General features: G+C 56.4%; 1 protein-coding gene across 10 annotated transcripts in view; it reads right to left on the minus strand.

The window, feature by feature from the left end:
• MAD1L1 (mitotic arrest deficient 1 like 1) overlaps positions 1-19,007 on the minus strand; it is a 432,704-nt gene that overhangs the window by 111,142 nt on the left and 302,555 nt on the right. For all 10 annotated transcript variants that reach the window (XM_518933.9, XM_003318210.6, XM_054687323.2 and 7 more), the window contains one exon: positions 15,222-15,432. In XM_518933.9, coding sequence (XP_518933.3) covers positions 15,222-15,432 — 211 coding nt within the window. The remainder of the gene's footprint in view (positions 1-15,221; positions 15,433-19,007) is intronic.

The following is a 19,007-nucleotide window of genomic DNA, read 5'->3' on the forward strand; positions in this document are numbered from 1 at the left end:
CCGTGACAAAGTAATTCTAAAGTTAACTTAGAATAATCAACAGGTAAGAAAACCTTTAAGTCAAAAAAAAGGATAAATGAAATTTAAAAAAACAAAAGATCTGAACACAGACCCGATTTTGCCTAAGTTTTAATAAAGATGAAGGTATAAATCTACGGGGAAGGAAGGATTCTGAGATAAATGGCCCTAGGGCAATTGTTTAGTGATCTGGAAAAAAAATCAATTTAGATCTCGACCTCATACCATACACCAAAATAAGTTTCAAGTAGATTAAATCTTTAAATATAAAAATAAGCTCAAAGAGCCCAGAAGAAAATAGAATTATTTATCAAATCACTAAAGTACTTACTAAGCTTAAAAGCAACGGAATTAACAGATAAGAGAGAACCTGAAGACGAGGGGTTCAGGTTCTGGGAAAGATGAAGAAACCAATCAGCCCTGTCTCTCCCTGAGGCAGCTCTGACGATGGAGGGAGTGCAGCCAGCAGCCGACTACAGACCTGGAGAGCCACAGGCTGCGGGCGGGCTGAGGTCGGAACCCAGAACCACTAGCATCACCAGCCCAGCGGCGAGCGCCCTGCTTCCAGCTGCGAGAGACGTGCAGCTGGACGTGGCCGCGCCGCGTCTTTACTACGCTGCACCCCACGAGCCACGAAGGCAGAGTCTCCATTCACGCAGACCTCCCACGCCTCGCCTCAGCAGCTTGCCGTTGTCGGCGTGCTGTGGTGTTAGTGATGCCTGCAGATTTCATCTTCAGAAGAGTGAACAGAAACGGCATGTTTTTAATTTCGGTTTCCACATGTGCACTGCTATTGTGTAATATTTACAGAACTATACAGACACACGGACATACTTCTCATAAAGTGAGCTCAGCAAGGTTGCAGGATACAAGAGCCACACAGAAATCCCTGGTGAACTCGCTCGACTAGTTTTTATCTTGTGATTTTCGACATAATCACGCCACCTGTGAAGAGGAAAAGGGTCGGTCCTGCCTTTCCAGTCCGCGTGCCTTCGACCTCCTCACCCTGCTGCCCATCTGGGGCTCTGGGACATGGACCAAGGCGGTGAGAGGGAAGGCCTCTGCCTGACTCGGCATTTCCCAGTCCCTCACCAGCCAGGTCTGCAGTGAGCTGCACGGTTTCTGCAGATGCTCTTTGGCAAGCTTGGGGGTTCTCGGCTTCTCCTGGTTTGCCGAGTTTCCCCATGAACGTGTGTTGGGCCTCGCTGACTGCATTGGTGCATCCGTTGGTTTGGCCATGTAATTTTTCCTTTTGGCGCGCTGACGTGATGGATTGTACCAGCTGACGCTCGACACCAACCCAGCCTCGCACTCTCAGAAAACAGAAAATAGCCCCGCAGTGTTCTTCAGTTTTGCCACTGGTTTTGAAGTTGGGGTAAATGCTTGCTTCACAGAGTGAGTTGGGAAGTGCTCCCTCTTCTGTTTTCTTGGAGAGTTTTGGCAAATTGGTGCTAAGTTTTCTTTAAGTGTTTGGTAGAATTCACCAGAAAACCATCTGGGCCTGGAGATATCCTTTTTTGGAAGCTTTTTGATTGTGGATTCAGTTATTTAATGGTTCTAGGATTAATGAGATGATCTATTTCATACTGGGTGAGTTCTGCAGTCTGTGGTTGAAGCTTGCTGGAGTTTCTGTCACTGGTTGGGTGTTTGCCCTGGTGGTACCCAGTCTGGACTTGGGGACCCCTAAAACCTGGGAGTGAGCACAAGACGCACACAGCTTGTCAAGAGAAGCCTGAGAGGCAGTGTGGGAAATTCTGTCTGTCTCCATCCTCTTCTACCCTGACACCCAGGCAATCCTGCGCTCTTCCGCCCCAGCACCCTGGCACCCCCGCGCTCTTCCGCCCCGGCACCCGGGCAACCCCGCGCTCTTCCGCCCCGGCACCCGGGCAACCCCGCGCTCTTCCGCCCCGGCACCCGGGCAACCCCGCGCTCTTCCGCCCCGGCACCCGGGCAACCCCGCGCTCTTCCGCCCCGGCACCCGGGCAACCCCGCGCTCTTCCGCCCCGGCACCCGGGCAACCCCGCGCTCTTCCGCCCCGGCAACCGGGCAACCCCGCGCTCTTCCGCCCCGGCACCCGGGCAACCCCGTGCTCTTCCGCCCTGGCACCCGGGCAATCCTGCGGAGGTACAGCCACAGCTGGACAGACGCCTAGAGCCCAAGAGTGGGCCCCTCCCTCCAGACAGGGTGCATGGGGCATGTCCTGCCCTGTTCCAACGCTGTGGCTGGCGTTGGCCGTGAAGGCGGCTGTGGCCGTGGGACTGACTGCACAGCACAGTGGGCAAGCCTTGCCTGGATCTATGGCCAGAAGGCAGTGAAGGGAACCCTGGGTCACCTGGGAAGTGCTGGGTGCTCAGAGTGGCTCTGGAAGGTGCTCTCTAAGCTGGGCATGGGGCTCTGACCCTAATCAGCACCCCACAGGTGTGAGAGTTGGACTCTGAGCTAGACCACACCAGGACCCAGCCAGGACTGTGGAGGACACAAGGTTCAATGGCCTGGGAAACTCAGCAAAGAGCCTGAAATGGAAGTGCCATCAGGAAATGCTGAAACCAACATAAATTTACATTCTCCAGAGAACTTAAGAAAGACCTAGAATCTCAGGATATTCAAAACATCCAGAATGCAATCTAAAATTAAGCAGCATGAAAAGAACTGGGAAAACAGAAACCTGCCAGGAAAAACACGACCAACAGGCGCCAAGCCCAAGATGACGGAGATGCTGGAATTATCGAGTGAGATTTTAAAGACGCCCCAAGAAGCAAGTGATTGGAAAACACAGACTTAACTTTTCACAGTATCTTAGAGATGATGCCGTACCACTAAGCTTGGTGTAGAAAGCACATCACCGCAGGAGTCCTTCTCGCGGCAGGGTGGCAGGCATTACACCCACACACGCTGGAACCCAGCAGACAATGTGGGCACATGAATTCCTTCCCGTCCTTTAACTTAAAACACCACCACACTTGGAGTGTCTGAAAGCCTCTCTCGTCTACACGGAGGGGAAAGGGGAGATTTCTTTGAGTGTCTGCAGGTTGCTCATCAGAAACCACAGAAGCCAGAAGATGGGGAAACAGTGTTGATTTTTAAAGTGCTAGGAGACAAGAACCACTCTCCCAGAACCCCGCATCCGGCAATGGTATCCTTCAGTAACGAGGTGGGGTGAGGACACTGCTGGGCAAGCACACGCTGAGAGAACCTACTCTAAAGAAGCCCCGAAGGAAGTCCTGCCAAACCCGAAGTGATCCCAGGGGAACCCAGGAACGCCAGGAAAGAAGGAAGAGGCAAAACCACAAACTACTTTTTGCCTCTTATGTTTTTTAAAATAGGCATGACAGTTAAGAGCAAGAATTGTAATATTTCTTGGTGGGGTTTTCCACATATAGAGAGTAAGTACATATGACTACTACAACATAAAGGGAGGCAGGGAGAAGCCTACGTCGTGGTGAAATCCTGACGTTTCCACCTGAAATGATAAAATATGAATTATAAGTGCACCGTGAAATGTTAAGCTTGCACATTGTAAACCACAGAAAAATCACTTTAAAAGTATACAAATAGATATAATAAAGACATAGATACATCAAAATGGAGTATAAAAAAGGCCAAATAAGCTGAAATAGGTAGGAAAGAGAAAACGGGAATAAAAAATGGAGGACAAACAGAAAACTAATCATAAAATGTACCTAAATCCAAATGCATAAAAAATTACATTAACTATAAATGGCCAAAACACATCTATTAATCAGCAGAACACACATACCTATCAGGTGCACATGGGACATTTTGAGGTTATCAAATTATCAGCTACCAAATAAACTTTAAATTGCAAAGAAAGCGAATCGTAGAAACTGCGTTCCCTCAACATAATGAAATTGAACAGAAATTACCCAGAAAATCAGGGAGAGACACTTTGAAATTAAAAAGCATCCTTCTAAATCTGTATGGATCACAGCAGGCATCCGAGTCTATCGGCGGCGCTATCACAGAATACCTGAGATTAATTTATAACGACCCGAAGTTTATAGGCTCACAGTTCTGGAGGCTGGCAAGTCCGAGATCAAGGCACCAGTTCTGGCAAGGGCTTTCCTGAGGCGCCATCACCTGATGGATGGCAGGAGGGCAGATGCAGAGAGCCAACTAACAGAAGCCCCTTTTATAACAGCACGAATCCATTCACCAAGGTGGAGCCCACGTGACCTCAACGCCTCCCAGGAGGCCCCACCTCCCAACATCATCACTCTGGGATGAAGTTTCCAACACGTGGACTTTGGAGGCCACGTTCAAACTATGGTACATCTTAATGGAAATTTGAAAATGTTTTGAACTGAACATACATAAAAATACAACATTATCAAAATGTGTGAAATGCTGCTAATGCAGCACTCAGATGCAAATTTCTAACACAGAACGCTTACGTTGGAAAGCAGAAAAGATCTCAAATATGCAATCTAATCTTCCACCTGAAGAGGCCAGAAAAAAAGGAGAGCAAACTAAAACTAAAGCAGGCAGAAGGAAGGAAACACGAAACTACAACAGCAAAATATCAATGAAACCAAAAACTAGGTCTCTAAGGAGATCAGTGAAATTTATACATCTCCAGAAAGGCTAACAGACAAAAAAAGAAAAAAGAAAAAAAAGACATAAATGACCAGTATCAGGAAGGAAGGAGTACCACTACGAACCCAGCGGGCACGATAAAATCAGCGAGGCAAGAGCACAGACAATTCACTGCTCATACATTTGATCACAGATATAATGAACCAGTTCCTCACAATAAAAAAACCCCAAAACCTACACTCTACCAACATTCAGCTGAGATGAAAGAACTCACTATTCCTGTAATGATTAGAACCTGCCACAACCACAATCCCTAGGCCCAGATGGTTTCACCAGCAAATTCCACAAAACATTTAAAGAAGTAACACCAATTCTATATAATCTCCTCTAGGACATAAAAGGGGGAATACTTCCAATTCACTTCATTCATTACGTGTATACTACAACCAGACAAGGGCAGTACAAGAAAGCTACAGACCAATATGAACACAGATGTGAAGATTACTGACGATGTCAGCAAGATGAACTCAGCAACATGTAAAAATACTATGCCATAACCAAGGGGGGTTTATTCCAGGAATGCAGAGTTGGCTCAACGTTGGAAACTTCCCAAAAAAATCACAATGACACACTGTCAACCACACTAACGGTGTAAGGGAGAAAAAACATACGATCCCATCAATTGATGCAGGAAAAGCATCTGACAGACGCCAACAACCTACATGATAAACACTCTCAGCAAACTAAGAATAGAAAGAGCGTTTTCAGCTTGATAAGGAAAAACCACAAATAAACTGCAGCTAGCAGCACGCCTCATGGAGGAAGATGGACTGCTCTCCCTGCAAGGTGAGGAGAAAGGCCAGGATCTCTGTTGCCCCATCTCCTACTCAGCACCATACTAAGGTCCTAGACGGGGCAACACAGCAAGAAAACAAAATAGAAGACATATGGATCTTAACAAAATAAGCAAAACTGTCCCTATTCACAGGTGCTATGACTGCAAAGGATTAGAAAACAAAATCAAAACAGCAACTAACCCAGATGTAAGAAGTGAGTTCAGCAAGGTCATGGGTTACAAAGCCAGCATATACATCCGTCATACGTCTACACACACGCACTGAACACCTGGGACCCATAAAAACAAGCCTACAAATAATTACATAGCTCCAACACTAACAATAAAACCAACAAAACCATGTGTATTTCTAACAAAAAAGGGGTGGGTGGGTGCGGTGAAAATCACAAAATGCGGATGAAAGAAAAGAAGAAGAACGTAAATAAATGGAGAGCTACATTGTGTTCATGTATCGGAAGACTCACTGCAACCAAGATGCAGATGCTCCCCAGACTGACTGACAGATGCAGTAATTCCTCTAAAAATCTGAGCAGGCGTTTTGCAGGTAAAGACAAGCTGAATGTAAATCTTGTCCATAAAGTGGGGGATTGTGCTGCTGATTTCAAGACTTACTACGAAGCTACAGTAATCAATACCATGGGGTGTTATTAACAGCAAAGGAACAGACGCTTAGATCAAGGGAACAGCAGAGAAGGTGTAGAAAGAGACCCCCATAACGCATGGCCAACTGGTTTTGGACAAAGGTGCAAACATAATTCAATGGTGGCAGGACAGTCTGTTCAATAATAATAGCACAATTGGACATCCATATAAAAACAAAAAAGAAAAGTAGCTTGAACTCAAGCTCACACCATGGGCAAAAACTAACTCAAAATGGGTCACAGATTTAAATGTGAACTTAAAACCTTTTAGTAGAAAACAAGAAAAAATATGTTTGGCCTGGAGTTATGCAGAGAGTTTCTGGATCTGACCCCTATAAAAGAAAACCTGATCATCAGCATGCACCCAGATGAAAAGCATTTGCTCTGAGGAACACAGGGTCAGAAAATGAAGAGGCTCATCACGGGCTGGGAGAAGATATTTATCAGCTATGTACTCAACTTGGATTCATCCCAAACTCAATACTAACAATTCAATTAAAAAATAGGCAGCACCAAGCAGCACGTGGGGGGCAGCTACTTCTCCAGGCAGTGGAGAGCCACCAGCTCGTGCCCGAGGCCTTGGCTGACGTCACATCACTTCTGTCTCCAGGACTACAGTCGGAGCCCACGACGGAACACCTGCCACACCTGCTGCTGCTCCCCACGACCTGCCGGTCCCTAGAGGAGCCCACGACGGAACTCCTGCCACGCCTGAGACTGTTCCCCACCACCCGCCGGTCCCTAAAGGAGCCCACGACGGAACTCCTGCCACGCCAGACACTGCTCCCCACCACCCGCCAGTCCCTAGAGGAGCCCACGACAGAACTGCCACATCTGACACTGCTCCCGACGCCCCGCCGGTCCCTAGAGGAGCCCACGACGGAACTCCTGCCACACCTGAGACTGTTCCCCATGACCTGCAGGTCCCTAGATGGCAGGACCTAGGCAGACGATCTCAGCTTGGCACGGGACTGGGCCAAACAGGCATGGTCCTGCACTTCAGACGCCAGCCCTTCTTCTCCAACTCCCACTAACTGCCGAACAGGGCTGGAGCCCCTGCACCCCCATCCCATTTGAACCGCTCAGCTGTCGGCATTGCACAGTGTTTGTACTGAGCAAACAGAGGCGTGGGCAGGCGGCGGCCCTGCCCAGGTGGCACGGGGTGGGGGCATGACGTAAACACAGGACTGTGCCACGTGAGAGCTGGGCACTGATTTCTGGCCGTGGGAGGGCACAGCTGGCTTGGCACTGCCAGGCCAATGGGCAGCTCTCCACAGTGCTTGTCCTGGTGGTCCACGGAGCAGCCATTAGGGCACCTCACTGAGGCCACCTCTGGGGCCAGCGCCAGCCAAGCAGGAAGAGTGTGAGTCCTGAGACTGCAGAGGACACACGCCGATACAGACAGAAGCAGTGCACAGGACGCAACAGAAAGGCAGTCACTGCTCCCGTCCTCAGCCCAGGCAGGGACACCAAACCAGGCCTCCCCTCGAGGGCACCCTCCTCCCTGAGGCCGAGCAGGTGGGTTCCAGGCAGAGCAACTCTGTGGCCAACCATCTTCCCCTCCCTCCTCCCCTCCCGGGCCTCCCCTCTTTTCTTCCACCTCCTCCCTTCTCCTCCCTGGTATCTCTTCTCCCTCTTCCTCGCTCCTCCATCCTCCCCCTGCCTCCCTCCTCCCCAAAGACACCTCTAGGATCAGCTGTGCCCACACAGGCAGTGACAAATTTGATCACCTTCAATGTGCTGCTCTGATAAGATTATTTTAATATTAATGCATTCCCTAATTAAGCTGCAATTAACAATCTCCCTGGCCCAGCCTGGACGTGGCAGGGGGGCTGAGTGAGGAGTCAGAGCCAGCACGGGAGGCCGGGCTTTGGGGCTCCTATCCGCCAAGGGCCCGTGCCGATGGCAAGGGTTGTTTAGTGACTGCCTTGTCAAAGACACCAGGAAAATCACAAGGGTGTTCCTGCCTGAACTTCCGAGCAGGGACTCAGATCCCCGAGAGCAGGGGCCTCTTTATGTGTTTCTGTGTCTTCTCTGACCGGAGGTCTGGGGCCCACACCAGAGACAGCCCTTGGGGAAGCCGTGGCAAACACGAAAGGGAGCTCTTGACTCTGCAGCCCCACTGCCACGTCCCCTCGCCCCATCCCCCACTGCCACGTCCCCTCGCCCCGTCCCCACTGCCACGTCCCCTCGCCCCGTCCCCACTGCCACAACCCCTCGTCCCGTCCCCCACTGCCACATCCCACCACCACGTCCACACTGCTATGTCCCCTCGCCCCATCCCCCTGCCACGTCCGCTTACCCCATCCCCACCGCCACGTCCCCTCACCCCATCCCACCACCGTGTCTGCTCACCCCACCTCACCGCTGCGTCCCCTCGCCCACCCCACCGCCACGTGTCCGCTCACCCCGCCTCACCGCTGCGTCCCCTCGCCCACCCCACCGCCACGTGTCCGCTCACCCCGCCTCACCGCTGCGTCCCCTCGCCCACCCCACCACCGTGTCCGCTCACCCTGCCTCACCACTGCGTCCCCTCGCCCACCCCACCACCGTGTCCGCTCACCCCGCCTCACCACTGCATCCCCTCGCCCACCCCACCGCCACGTGTCCCCTTGCTTCGTCCCACCGTCACATCCCCTTCACCTTGTTCCTTGGGGGCCCTGATTCCCCAGAGCAGGAAGAGACATCTGCTGACCCCTGAGATGCTGGGTGATCAGGGTGTGAGGGGACTCCCCTGGGACTGGCTTCCTGGTGGGACACTGGGCGCTGTCTCAGGCCACCCGGCTCACCCTTAAGCCAGTGACAGGCCTGCCATCTGCAGACCTGCTGGCCTGAAGCCCTCACAACTTACCCTGGTCTCTCTCGTGACCCAGGAGACCCACCCCTAACCCATGCTCAGGGCCAGCCAGGCCGGGGAGGAGCATCCATCTCTGTCTCAGGCTCACACCTGCCATCTCACCCTTTGCAGGGACTGTGCAGGCAGCCTACCCACGGTCACAGGAGCGAGGGCGCGTCGTGGGGTCCACGTCAAGGGTCTGCTGACACCACGGGAACACCCCCATCTCCTCACCCCACGCACGGCCACAGGAGCGAGGGCGCGTCGTGGGGTCCACGTCAAGGGTCTGCTGACACCACGGGAACACCCCCATCTCCTCACCCCACCCACGGCCACAGGAGCGAGGGCGCGTCGTGGGGTCCACGTCAAGGGTCTGCTGACACCACGGGAACACCCCCATCTCCTCACCCCACCCACGGTCACAGGAGCGAGGGCGCGTCGTGGGGTCCACGTCAAGGGTCTGCTGACACCACGGGAACACCCCCATCTCCTCACCCCACGCACGGTCACAGGAGCGAGGGCGCGTCGTGGGGTCCACGTCAAGGGTCTGCTGACACCACGGGAACACCCCCATCTCCTCACCCCACCCACGGTCACAGGAGCGAGGGCGCGTCGTGGGGTCCACGTCAAGGGTCTGCTGACACCACGGGAACACCCCCAACTCCTCACCCCACCCACGGTCACAGGAGCGAGGGCGCGTCGTGGGGTCCACGTCAAGGGTCTGCTGACACCACGGGAACACCCCCATCTCCTCACCCCACCCACGGTCACAGGAGCGAGGGCGCGTCGTGGGGTCCACGTCAAGGGTCTGCTGACACCACGGGAACACCCCCATCTCCTCACCCCACCCACGGTCACAGGAGCGAGGGCGCATCATGGGGTCCATGTCAAGGGTCTGTTGATGCTGTGGGAACACCCCCAACTCCTTACCCCACACACGGTCACAGGAGCGAGGGCGCGTCGTGGGGTCCATGTCAAGGGTCTGCTGACACTGCGGGTACACCCCTGCTCCTCATCTGGAGAATGGGGAGGGGACAGCCCTCTCTGGCAGCAAGCGGCGTGACCTGGACTTTTCTCTTTTTAACTTTAGATTTACATGCACATGAGTTAAGAGCCCAGGAATTCTGTGGGGTGTGTCAGGGAACAGCGGTCTCCACACTTCTCATTTCCTTCCTTTCTCTCCAGAGTCCACCATGTTCACCTCTCAGCCGATCATGTCGGTATTAACTGCATTTCTCTGGAATACACATTCCTGTGGCTCCTTCTGGACTTGAGAGCTCGGACGTCCTGCTGACTTCCCGAGAGACCGCGAGGCTTCAGCTCTCCCTCCCTCCCGCCCTGCAACACGCGTCTCCCTCCTCCCGGTCCCCTTTCTTAACATGAGGCTCAGGGCTGTGTTCAGATCAGGCCTCAGCTCCCTTACGACTGTGTGAGGCTGCTCAGGGCCAGCTCAGAAAGCACGGACACTGCTGCTTCTCATGCAACTCTGCTGTCCCCAGAGCCAACGATCGACCTGCTTCCCACGCACTCAGCCTTCTAGGTGCTCATGGCTCTTGTCAGCCGTCCCTCTTTGCCAGCTGTCTACACAGGTGCTTCCCAGTCTTTTTGTGCGGGGCAGCAAACCTAAAACCTGAGAAATGTGTGTGGCACACAGGGAAGGAGGAGGCTGCCAAAGAGTGACCCAGGGACCTGGGGACCAACGTCCATGGCAGCCCACGCCTGGCACACACGTGTGGAAAGCTCCGGTCCGCATCATGACACCCAACGCACCAGGTTCTGTCCTAGAACCTCTGGTGGGTTCCAGCCCCCACTGGAGGCTGCCCAGGCTGGGGGCTTCCTTCTCTGCTCTATATCCCAGAAACTCTGGCCCGTTCTGGCCCCTGCCAGCTGCTCCCCAGGCCTAAGGCTTCCTTCTCTGCTCTATATCCCAGAACCTCTGGCCCGTTCTGGCCCCTGCCGGCTGCTCCCCAGGCCTGAGGCCTCCTTCTCTGCTTCCGCGGCAGAAGCCCCTGTGGTCTGCTCTGCGTGCCACAGCCACGCTCTTTCCTGGTTTACTCCCTCATCCTTTGGGAGTGCATCCTCTGCCAGCTTCCTGAGAGACGGTGTGGGGCAGTCAAGTTTTTAAGGCCTTGAACCCTGCAGATGCCCGTACTTCTTCCTTCAGACCTGATGTGGGGCTAGGGGGCTATGAGATCCCGAGATGCAGGTCACTCTGCTGGAAACTCGGAGGTGCTGCTGCTAGGAAACACTAGATGACTGATCCCGGATCCTTTGACAAGTGACCTCTGTGTTTCTTCTCTGAAGTTCTCAGGGTCTTCCTTTCGTCCTGTGTCCTGAATCTTCATGCTGCCGCACACTGTGTGGGTCTATCCCCAACCACAGACAGCCCAGTCTGAGCCTCTCCCGGGAGGCAGGGAGCTGCGTCCTTCCTTCAGGGAGACGTCCTTGAGGCACTTCTGTTATCATCTGCTTTTTCCCTGTTCCCTCCTTCCATGTTCCTGTCATTCAGACAGTGGGCTGTACCTCTAATGTTCTTACCTCTCTTCTCCTGTTTTCCATCTCGTTGTCTTTACTTTCAGACTTTCTCAACGTTACTTTACAAATCTTCTTAGATTTCCATTCACTGTTCCCTACTTTTGCCTTCCCCCTGCTCACTGCTTTCTCTTGGCGTGTGTTAAGCTGCCCTGTTGTTTGGTTGCTGAAGCCCCGTCTTCTCTCTGAGGAGATCCAGGAGACAGTTTTTGGAGATTTTCTTTGCTGGGACAGTGGGTTCCCTCCCCGCTGACACTGTGTTTCTCTGTGTTTCGCTGTGCTCTGTTTTCCCTGCTCGTTTCCTGTCCTTTCCCTTGGGCTGTCTGACAATCCCTGGGTATCAGCTCCTCACTAGTGGAGGGCACTAGGGGCCCAGGGATACTCCGGGTAGGAGCATGGAGCCGTCTGCCACGGTTTTCCCCAGGGAGCGATCCATGGGAGCTGTCGAGCTGGGGAACTGCCAACGCCAGGTCCTTCTGGGCTGCTCAGATCCACAGGGAGGTCTTTCCACCATGGCCTACAGGGTCACACCTGCTGCCCGTGTTCTGCAGGGCACGTGGCGGGGGTGTGCGATCCAGGCCCACACCTGCATCTATCAATCCGGGCTCAGTTCAAGCCTGTTGTCCTGACTTGGGTCTGTCCAGGGACCTCGCCAGCCCTCTCCAGAGCAGCGGTCCACAAACGCGCTGAGCATCCGCGGGGTCTGTAGGGCTGCCTAGCACAGACTGCCGGCCGCCCCCAGGCCTCTGGCTGAGCAAGTCTGAGATGAGACCTGAGAATCCACATTTCTAAGAGGCTCCCAGGGAGGCAGCGGCCGACCTGGGTACTGCACTTTAAGTAACACTGCTCCAAGAATAAACTGCTGGCTTGTTTTGGAGTCTTCATCTTTCCTGGGGAGCGGCAACTGCCCAGGGCACACAGATGGACAGATGGTTCCGGGGACCCATCTCTTAATTCAGCATTCAAGCCTCCAGATCCACTGTGCTTCAGTCAGTGGCATCCCTCCCCTAACGCCACTTGCAGCCAGTTCCTGGGCTGCGTTGGAGTTTTGAGGTGTAACTCAGGCGGGTTCTCAGCTCCACCCACCGCCGGCTTAGATTCCAGTTTCCCAAGTCTACTCAGTCCTTCCACTGCTCACCCGCCAATTCCAGACTCCAAAAGTCTGCCTCTGTATCCTCTCCCTCTGTGGGGTTAGGCCTTACATAAAACAGAGGCCACCAACACTGTGATTTTTGGGGGCACAGACACGAGCTGCATCAGCCACTGGGGCCTGGACGCCCGACCCACCCTCACCTCCTGGTGGCGCCATGTGGCGCGGCCCCGCCTATCCCAGGCCTCTGCTCATCCTCCCCTTCCTGCTTCCAGACCACGCTGGCCCTGACTTCTCCATGGTCAGCTCGGACACGCCTCTTCGCACCCCCCACTCCCAATCAGCCATGGCCCAGGCACCTGTCACAGCCAGATGCCGACCACCCGCATGCCTGAGACGCGCAGAGACCCAGACAAGAGGTTAATGAACAGACGGGCGAACCCAAGATGTGCAGAGACCCAGATAACAGGTGAACAAACACACGAGCGAACCCGAGACAGGCAGAGACCCAGACAACAAGGAAAGGAACAGACAGGTGAACCCGAGATGCGCAGAGACCCAGACAACAGGGGAACAAACACACGAGCGAACCCGAGACAGGCAGAGACCCAGACAACAGGGGAACGAACAGACAGGCGAACCCGAGACGGGCAGACACCCAGACAACAGGGGAACGAACAGATGGGCGAACCCGAGTCAGGCAGAGACCCAGACAAAAAGGGAAGGAACAGACGGGCGAACCCGAGATGCGCAGAGACCCAGACAACAGGTGAACGAACACACGAGCGAACCTGAGACAGGCAGACACCCAGACAACAGGGGAACAAACAGATGGGCAAACCCGAGACAGGCAGAGACCCAGACAACAGGTGAACGAACAGACGGGCGAACCCGAGACGGGCAGAGACCCAGACAACAGGGGGACAAACAGACGGGCGAACCCGAGACGGGCAGAGACCCAGACAACAAGGGAACGAACAGATGGGCAAACCCGAGACGGGCAGATACCCAGACAACAGGGGAAGGAACAGACGGGCAAACCCGAGACGGGCAGATACCCAGACAACAGGGGAACAAACAGACAAGCGAATGGGTGCACAGCCAAGGCACAGGCCCGTGACGGCAGGGGATGGAAGGCCCCTTCCCAAATCCTCTCCCAGGGTGCAGAGCCACCTAAAAATATGGCTCCAAGTCTGCATCCTCAGCTCCGAAACTTGCCAATAACACCTGCAGAATGCAGGGCGGAGAGGGAGCCATGGCTGGACCAGAAAGGGGGCTGGGGACATGGGGGCTCAGGCCCTCACAGCCACAGTGGAGACCGGGAGCAGCCCTTGTGCAGGTGGGGAGCTGGAAAGGAGCCCCCGACTGCCATCAGCTCGCCCCTCAATCTGGCAACACAGGCCCCCCCTTCTGGCTTTTGTCCTCCAACCCCACCATACTACTCCAGGAGGGCAGACCACCCGCTGGCCAGCCACTAAGCCCCTACCTGCCGGCAGGGTGCGCCCAGACTCAGGGCAGTCTTGGCTTATGGGGGTGGGGCACAAGAGGGAGGGAAGACCCCACCTAAGACCCTCCCCACAAAGGAGCGGGGCAGAGGACAATCACTCCTGATACATCAGCCTGGGTGCTGGGCTGTGGGAAGCGGACAAGTCACTGCCACACAACCTCTGCACCTGCACGCTCACAGGGAATGCTCTCCCACAGTACAGGGCGCGATGGCAAGTAGGTGGGAAGAAACAGAAGAAGGTATCATCGGATGAAAGCTGAGTCTGAAATCAACTCAAGATGCCAAAGGCCAGAAAGCAGCAGCCTCCAGGCCCCAACACAGATGAGCCTGCAGACACCCCCAAGGGAGGGGGCTGGCAGCCAGGTGGCTCAAACACAGGAGCAAGGGGACGCCGGGCCACGCTCCAGGCTGCTGCTAAGGGCTGGACAGGGAACCCTCCCCCAGGTCCCCCCAGAACCAGGAGCGTGGGGCAGTGCCCAGCTCCCTCCAACAGCAGAGAGCAACACAGGGGGCAGGGGTCTCCTGAGCCCCACAGCCTCGCTGGGGGTGCAGACTGCACAGTGACTCTGGACTCCCAGCCCTGCTCCTTCAGGGGCACCCTGCAGAGTCGACACAGCCCCGGCAGCACCCTCCGAGGCTTGGCGTGGGCAGACCCCAGCACCACCTCCCCACATCAGGGGATAGGCTGGCGTTCCAAAGGCCGTGGGCCTCACGTAGACCTGGAGGGTGTGGGCAGGCCCCCCGGCCCTCATGGAGGCCTCATTCTTCCCTGGGACGCCACAGGCCTTGGCCTCAAAGGGCTCTCTGGATGCCACGAAGCACACTTAAGCTGGTGAGAGATGGACTTGTTTTCGTGGAGGACTGGATTTACTTGTGATTAATGGGGTACATATGAACTGACAAATGATACGAATTAGTTTAAGGGCCTGAAATTTCAGCCCCTTGCTTCTCCACAGCTGCCTGCAGACTCGGATGGCTCCACCTGTTTGCACAACCCCACGGGGCCATGGGGACACGGGGCCAGGGTGCTCTGCCCCAGCAACCACCAGGCCCGGCTGCCCACAGGGGAGGACAAACCCTCTGGGGATGACAGGCAGGTGATGGCCTGAGGCTGCCCCAAAGGCGCACGGATGGACCTACCCACGGAAGGTCGAGGATGGCGGGGACCGGGGGTGGGGGGTGCCTACCTGCCACCTCCTTGGACGATGGCAGACTCGCGGCGGCAGCCTCAAGGTCGGCTGGGACAGTGCCTCCTCTCTCCATGGCGCGCAGGAGCCCGCGCAGTCGCTCGCACTCCGCCTGCAGCTGGCTGTGGTCCTCGCGCAGGCGCTGCCTGGCCACACTGGTGGGGTTCAGGCTCATGTGCAGCACTTTGGTCCTGCTCTGGTCATAGTCACCCTGCAGGAACACACACAGCACAGGTCACCATGGCCCAGACACACACGCAGCCCGGGTCACACGCAGCATGGGTCACCATGGCCCAGGAAGACACATAGCACGGGTCACACACAGCACAGTGCTCAGTTCTTTTGTCTTCTTGAGCCTGCCTGGCAGCCATCTCTCCTGGAAGGAGTGGCTCCTTCCCTGTGCCCTGTGGACAGGTGCAGGACCAAGGCCTGGCCACCTGCTGGGTCCCTTCTGCCTAACCACAGGAACAGGGTGAGAGGGGACATGCGGCCTTTGCTCAGCCAAGTGCGGTGCTTCCCGGAATTCCACACTCAGTGCCCGGGAGGGAGGCTTCCTCTCCTCTGAGGTTCCTGGCTGGGATGAGACTGGGAGCCCGTGTGGCCCATGTTCCCATCTCTTCCCTACCAGCCTGGAAGGTGCCCCGTGCCACAAGAGAAACAAGGTCAACCACACAGAGATGGAAGGCGAGGGAGCCTGGCATCGGCGTGGGTGGCTCAGGAATGCGCCTCGCCACCTGATGTTCCCACGAAACCCAGGGCCAGGATGTGTGTGGCATCCTTGAGGGAGGAGTGCGCCTGGAGGCCCAGCCTGCTGACCTGTGGTGGGTGACCGACCCCCAGCAACAAGCACCATGCAGCCCTGCAGCAGGGACGGCCACTCACAGCAGGGGACAGTCGCTCACAGCAGGGGACAGCCGCCCCCAGCAGGGAGGTGCAGGGTCACTGCGCACCCGAGACCCCGACCTCACGCCACACACAAACATCAGCGGCCCACAGCAGGGAGGTGCAGGGTCACTGCGCACCCGAGACCCCGACCTCACGCCACACACAAACATCAGCCGCCCACAGCAGGGAGGTGCAGGGTCACTGCGCACCCGAGACCCCGACCTCACGCCACACACAAACATCAGCCGCCCACAGCAGGGAGGTGCAGGGTCACTGCGCACCCGAGACCCCGACCTCACGCCACACACAAACATCAGCCGCCCCCAGCAGGGAGGTGCAGGGTCACTGCGCACCCGAGACCCCGACCTCACGCCACACACAAACATCAGCCGCCCCCAGCAGGGAGGTGCAGGGTCACTGCGCACCCGAGACCCCGACCTCACGCCACACACAAACATCAGCCGCCCCCAGCAGGGAGGTGCAGGGTCACTGCGCACCCGAGACCCCGACCTCACGCCACACACAAACATCAGCCGCCCCCAGCAGGGAGGTGCAGGGTCACTGCGCACCCGAGACCCCGACCTCACGCCACACACAAACATCAGCCGCCCACAGCAGGGAGGTGCAGGGTCACTGCGCACCCGAGACCCCGACCTCACGCCACACACAAACATCAGCCGCCCCCAGCAGGGAGGTGCAGGGTCACTGCGCACCCGAGACCCCGACCTCACGCCACACACAAACATCAGCCGCCCCCAGCAGGGAGGTGCAGGGTCACTGCGCACCCGAGACCCCGACCTCACGCCACACACAAACATCAGCCGCCCCCAGCAGGGAGGTGCAGGGTCACTGCACACCTGAGACCCCGACCTCACATCACACACAAACATCAGTTCCACCACATTCTGTCTCCTGGGAGTAGACACAGGTTACTCAAACAGGGTTCAGGAAGTGCTGGCCGTAAAAGAAAAAAAAAAGAGTACAACTGACCTTATAGAAATTAAGAACTTCATCCACTGAAACAGTGGAAAGGCACCCACAGAGCAGGAGGTGCTGTTTGAAAATCACATTTCTGAGAAAGAGTTCAGATCCAGAACATACGAAGAAGTCAGAAATAACCAAGGGCATGTCAGAAATAACCAAGGGCATGTCAGAAATAACCAAGGGCATGTCAGACAACCCACTCTAAAAATCTGCAAAACATGTGAGTAGACACTTCCCAAAAAGACACCCAAAAAGACACCCAAAAAGCTGATAAACATATGAAAAGGCACACACACATGGGCCAGGGCTGGGGCGAGAGGCGCACGCGCGCGCACACACACACACACACATGGGCCAGGGCTGGGGCCAGAGGCGCGTGCGCGCACACACACACACGCACACAGACCAGGACTGGGACCAGAGGCGCACACACACACACGGGCCAGGGCCGGGACCAGAGGCGCGTGCGCGCACACGCACACACACACACACACACACAGGCCAGAGGCGCACACACACACACACAGGCCAGGGCCGGGACCAGAGGCGCACACACACACGGGCCAGGGCCGGGGACAGCGGCGCGCGTGCACACACACACACACGCCAGGGCTGGGGCCAGTAGCGCCCACACACACGGGCCAGGGCCGGAACCAGCAGCACACACACAAGCCAGGGCCAGAGCTAACAGCACACGCACGTACATACGGGCCAGGGCTGGGGCCAGTGGCGCACACACGCGCGCGCACACACACACACACACAGGCCAGGGCCGGGGCCAGTGGCACACGCACACACATACACACACACACACACACGGGCCGGGGCCAGTGGCGCATGCGCGCCCACACACACACACACACAGGCCAGGGCCGGAACCAGCGGCGCGCACACACACACACACACACACACACACACAAGCCAGGGCCAAAGCTAACAGCACACGCATGTACACATGGGCCAGGGCCGGGGCCAGCAGTGCGCGCATGCACATATACACACACATGGGCCAGGGCTGGGGCCAGCGGTGCACGCACGCACACACACACACACACAGGCCAGGGCTGGGGCCAACGGCACACGCACGCACATACACACACACACACACACACACAGGCCAGGGCTGGGGCCAGTAGCGCCCACACACATAGGCCAGGGCCGGAACCAGCGGCGCACACACACACACACATACACACACAAGCCAGGGCCAAAGCTAACAGCACACGCACGTACACATGGGCCAGGGCCAGGGCCAGCAGTGCACGCATGCACATACACACACACACGGGCCAGGGCCGGGGCCAGCGGTGCACGCACGCACACACACACACAGGCCAGGGCCAGGGCCAACGGTGCACGCATGCACATACACACACACACACGGGCCAGGGCCGGGGCCAGCGGCGCACGCACACACATACACACACACACACACACACACACACAGGCCAGGGCTGGAGCCAGCGGCGCACACACACACACACACACACACAGGCCAGGGCCAGGGCCAACGGTGCACGCATGCACATACACACACACACACGGGCCAGGGCCGGGGCCAGCGGCACACGCATACACACACGGGCCAGGGCCAGGGCCAACGGCACATGCACACACACACGGGCCAGGGCTGGAGCCAGAGGCGCACACACACACACATACACGCACACACACGGGCCAGGGCTCCCGCCAAGTGCTGAGATTCTGCAGCTCGTGGCTGTGAGCTGTGGGGCAGTGAGACTGGATGGGCACCCGGTCCCTCAGGCACAGACATGACCATGGTCGTGACATGGGTCATGTCAGGCACAGACATGACCCAGCAAGCCAGGCCAGCACTACGCATAGCAATGGCCTCCTCCCCTTTGGCAATGAGTTCCTGCCACCCCTGGGGCTTCTGCCCACGCACTGTCCTATCTC

Source organism: Pan troglodytes, chromosome 6 (assembly GCF_028858775.2).
Source record: "Pan troglodytes isolate AG18354 chromosome 6, NHGRI_mPanTro3-v2.0_pri, whole genome shotgun sequence".
NCBI classification, from domain to species: Eukaryota; Metazoa; Chordata; class Mammalia; order Primates; family Hominidae; genus Pan; species Pan troglodytes.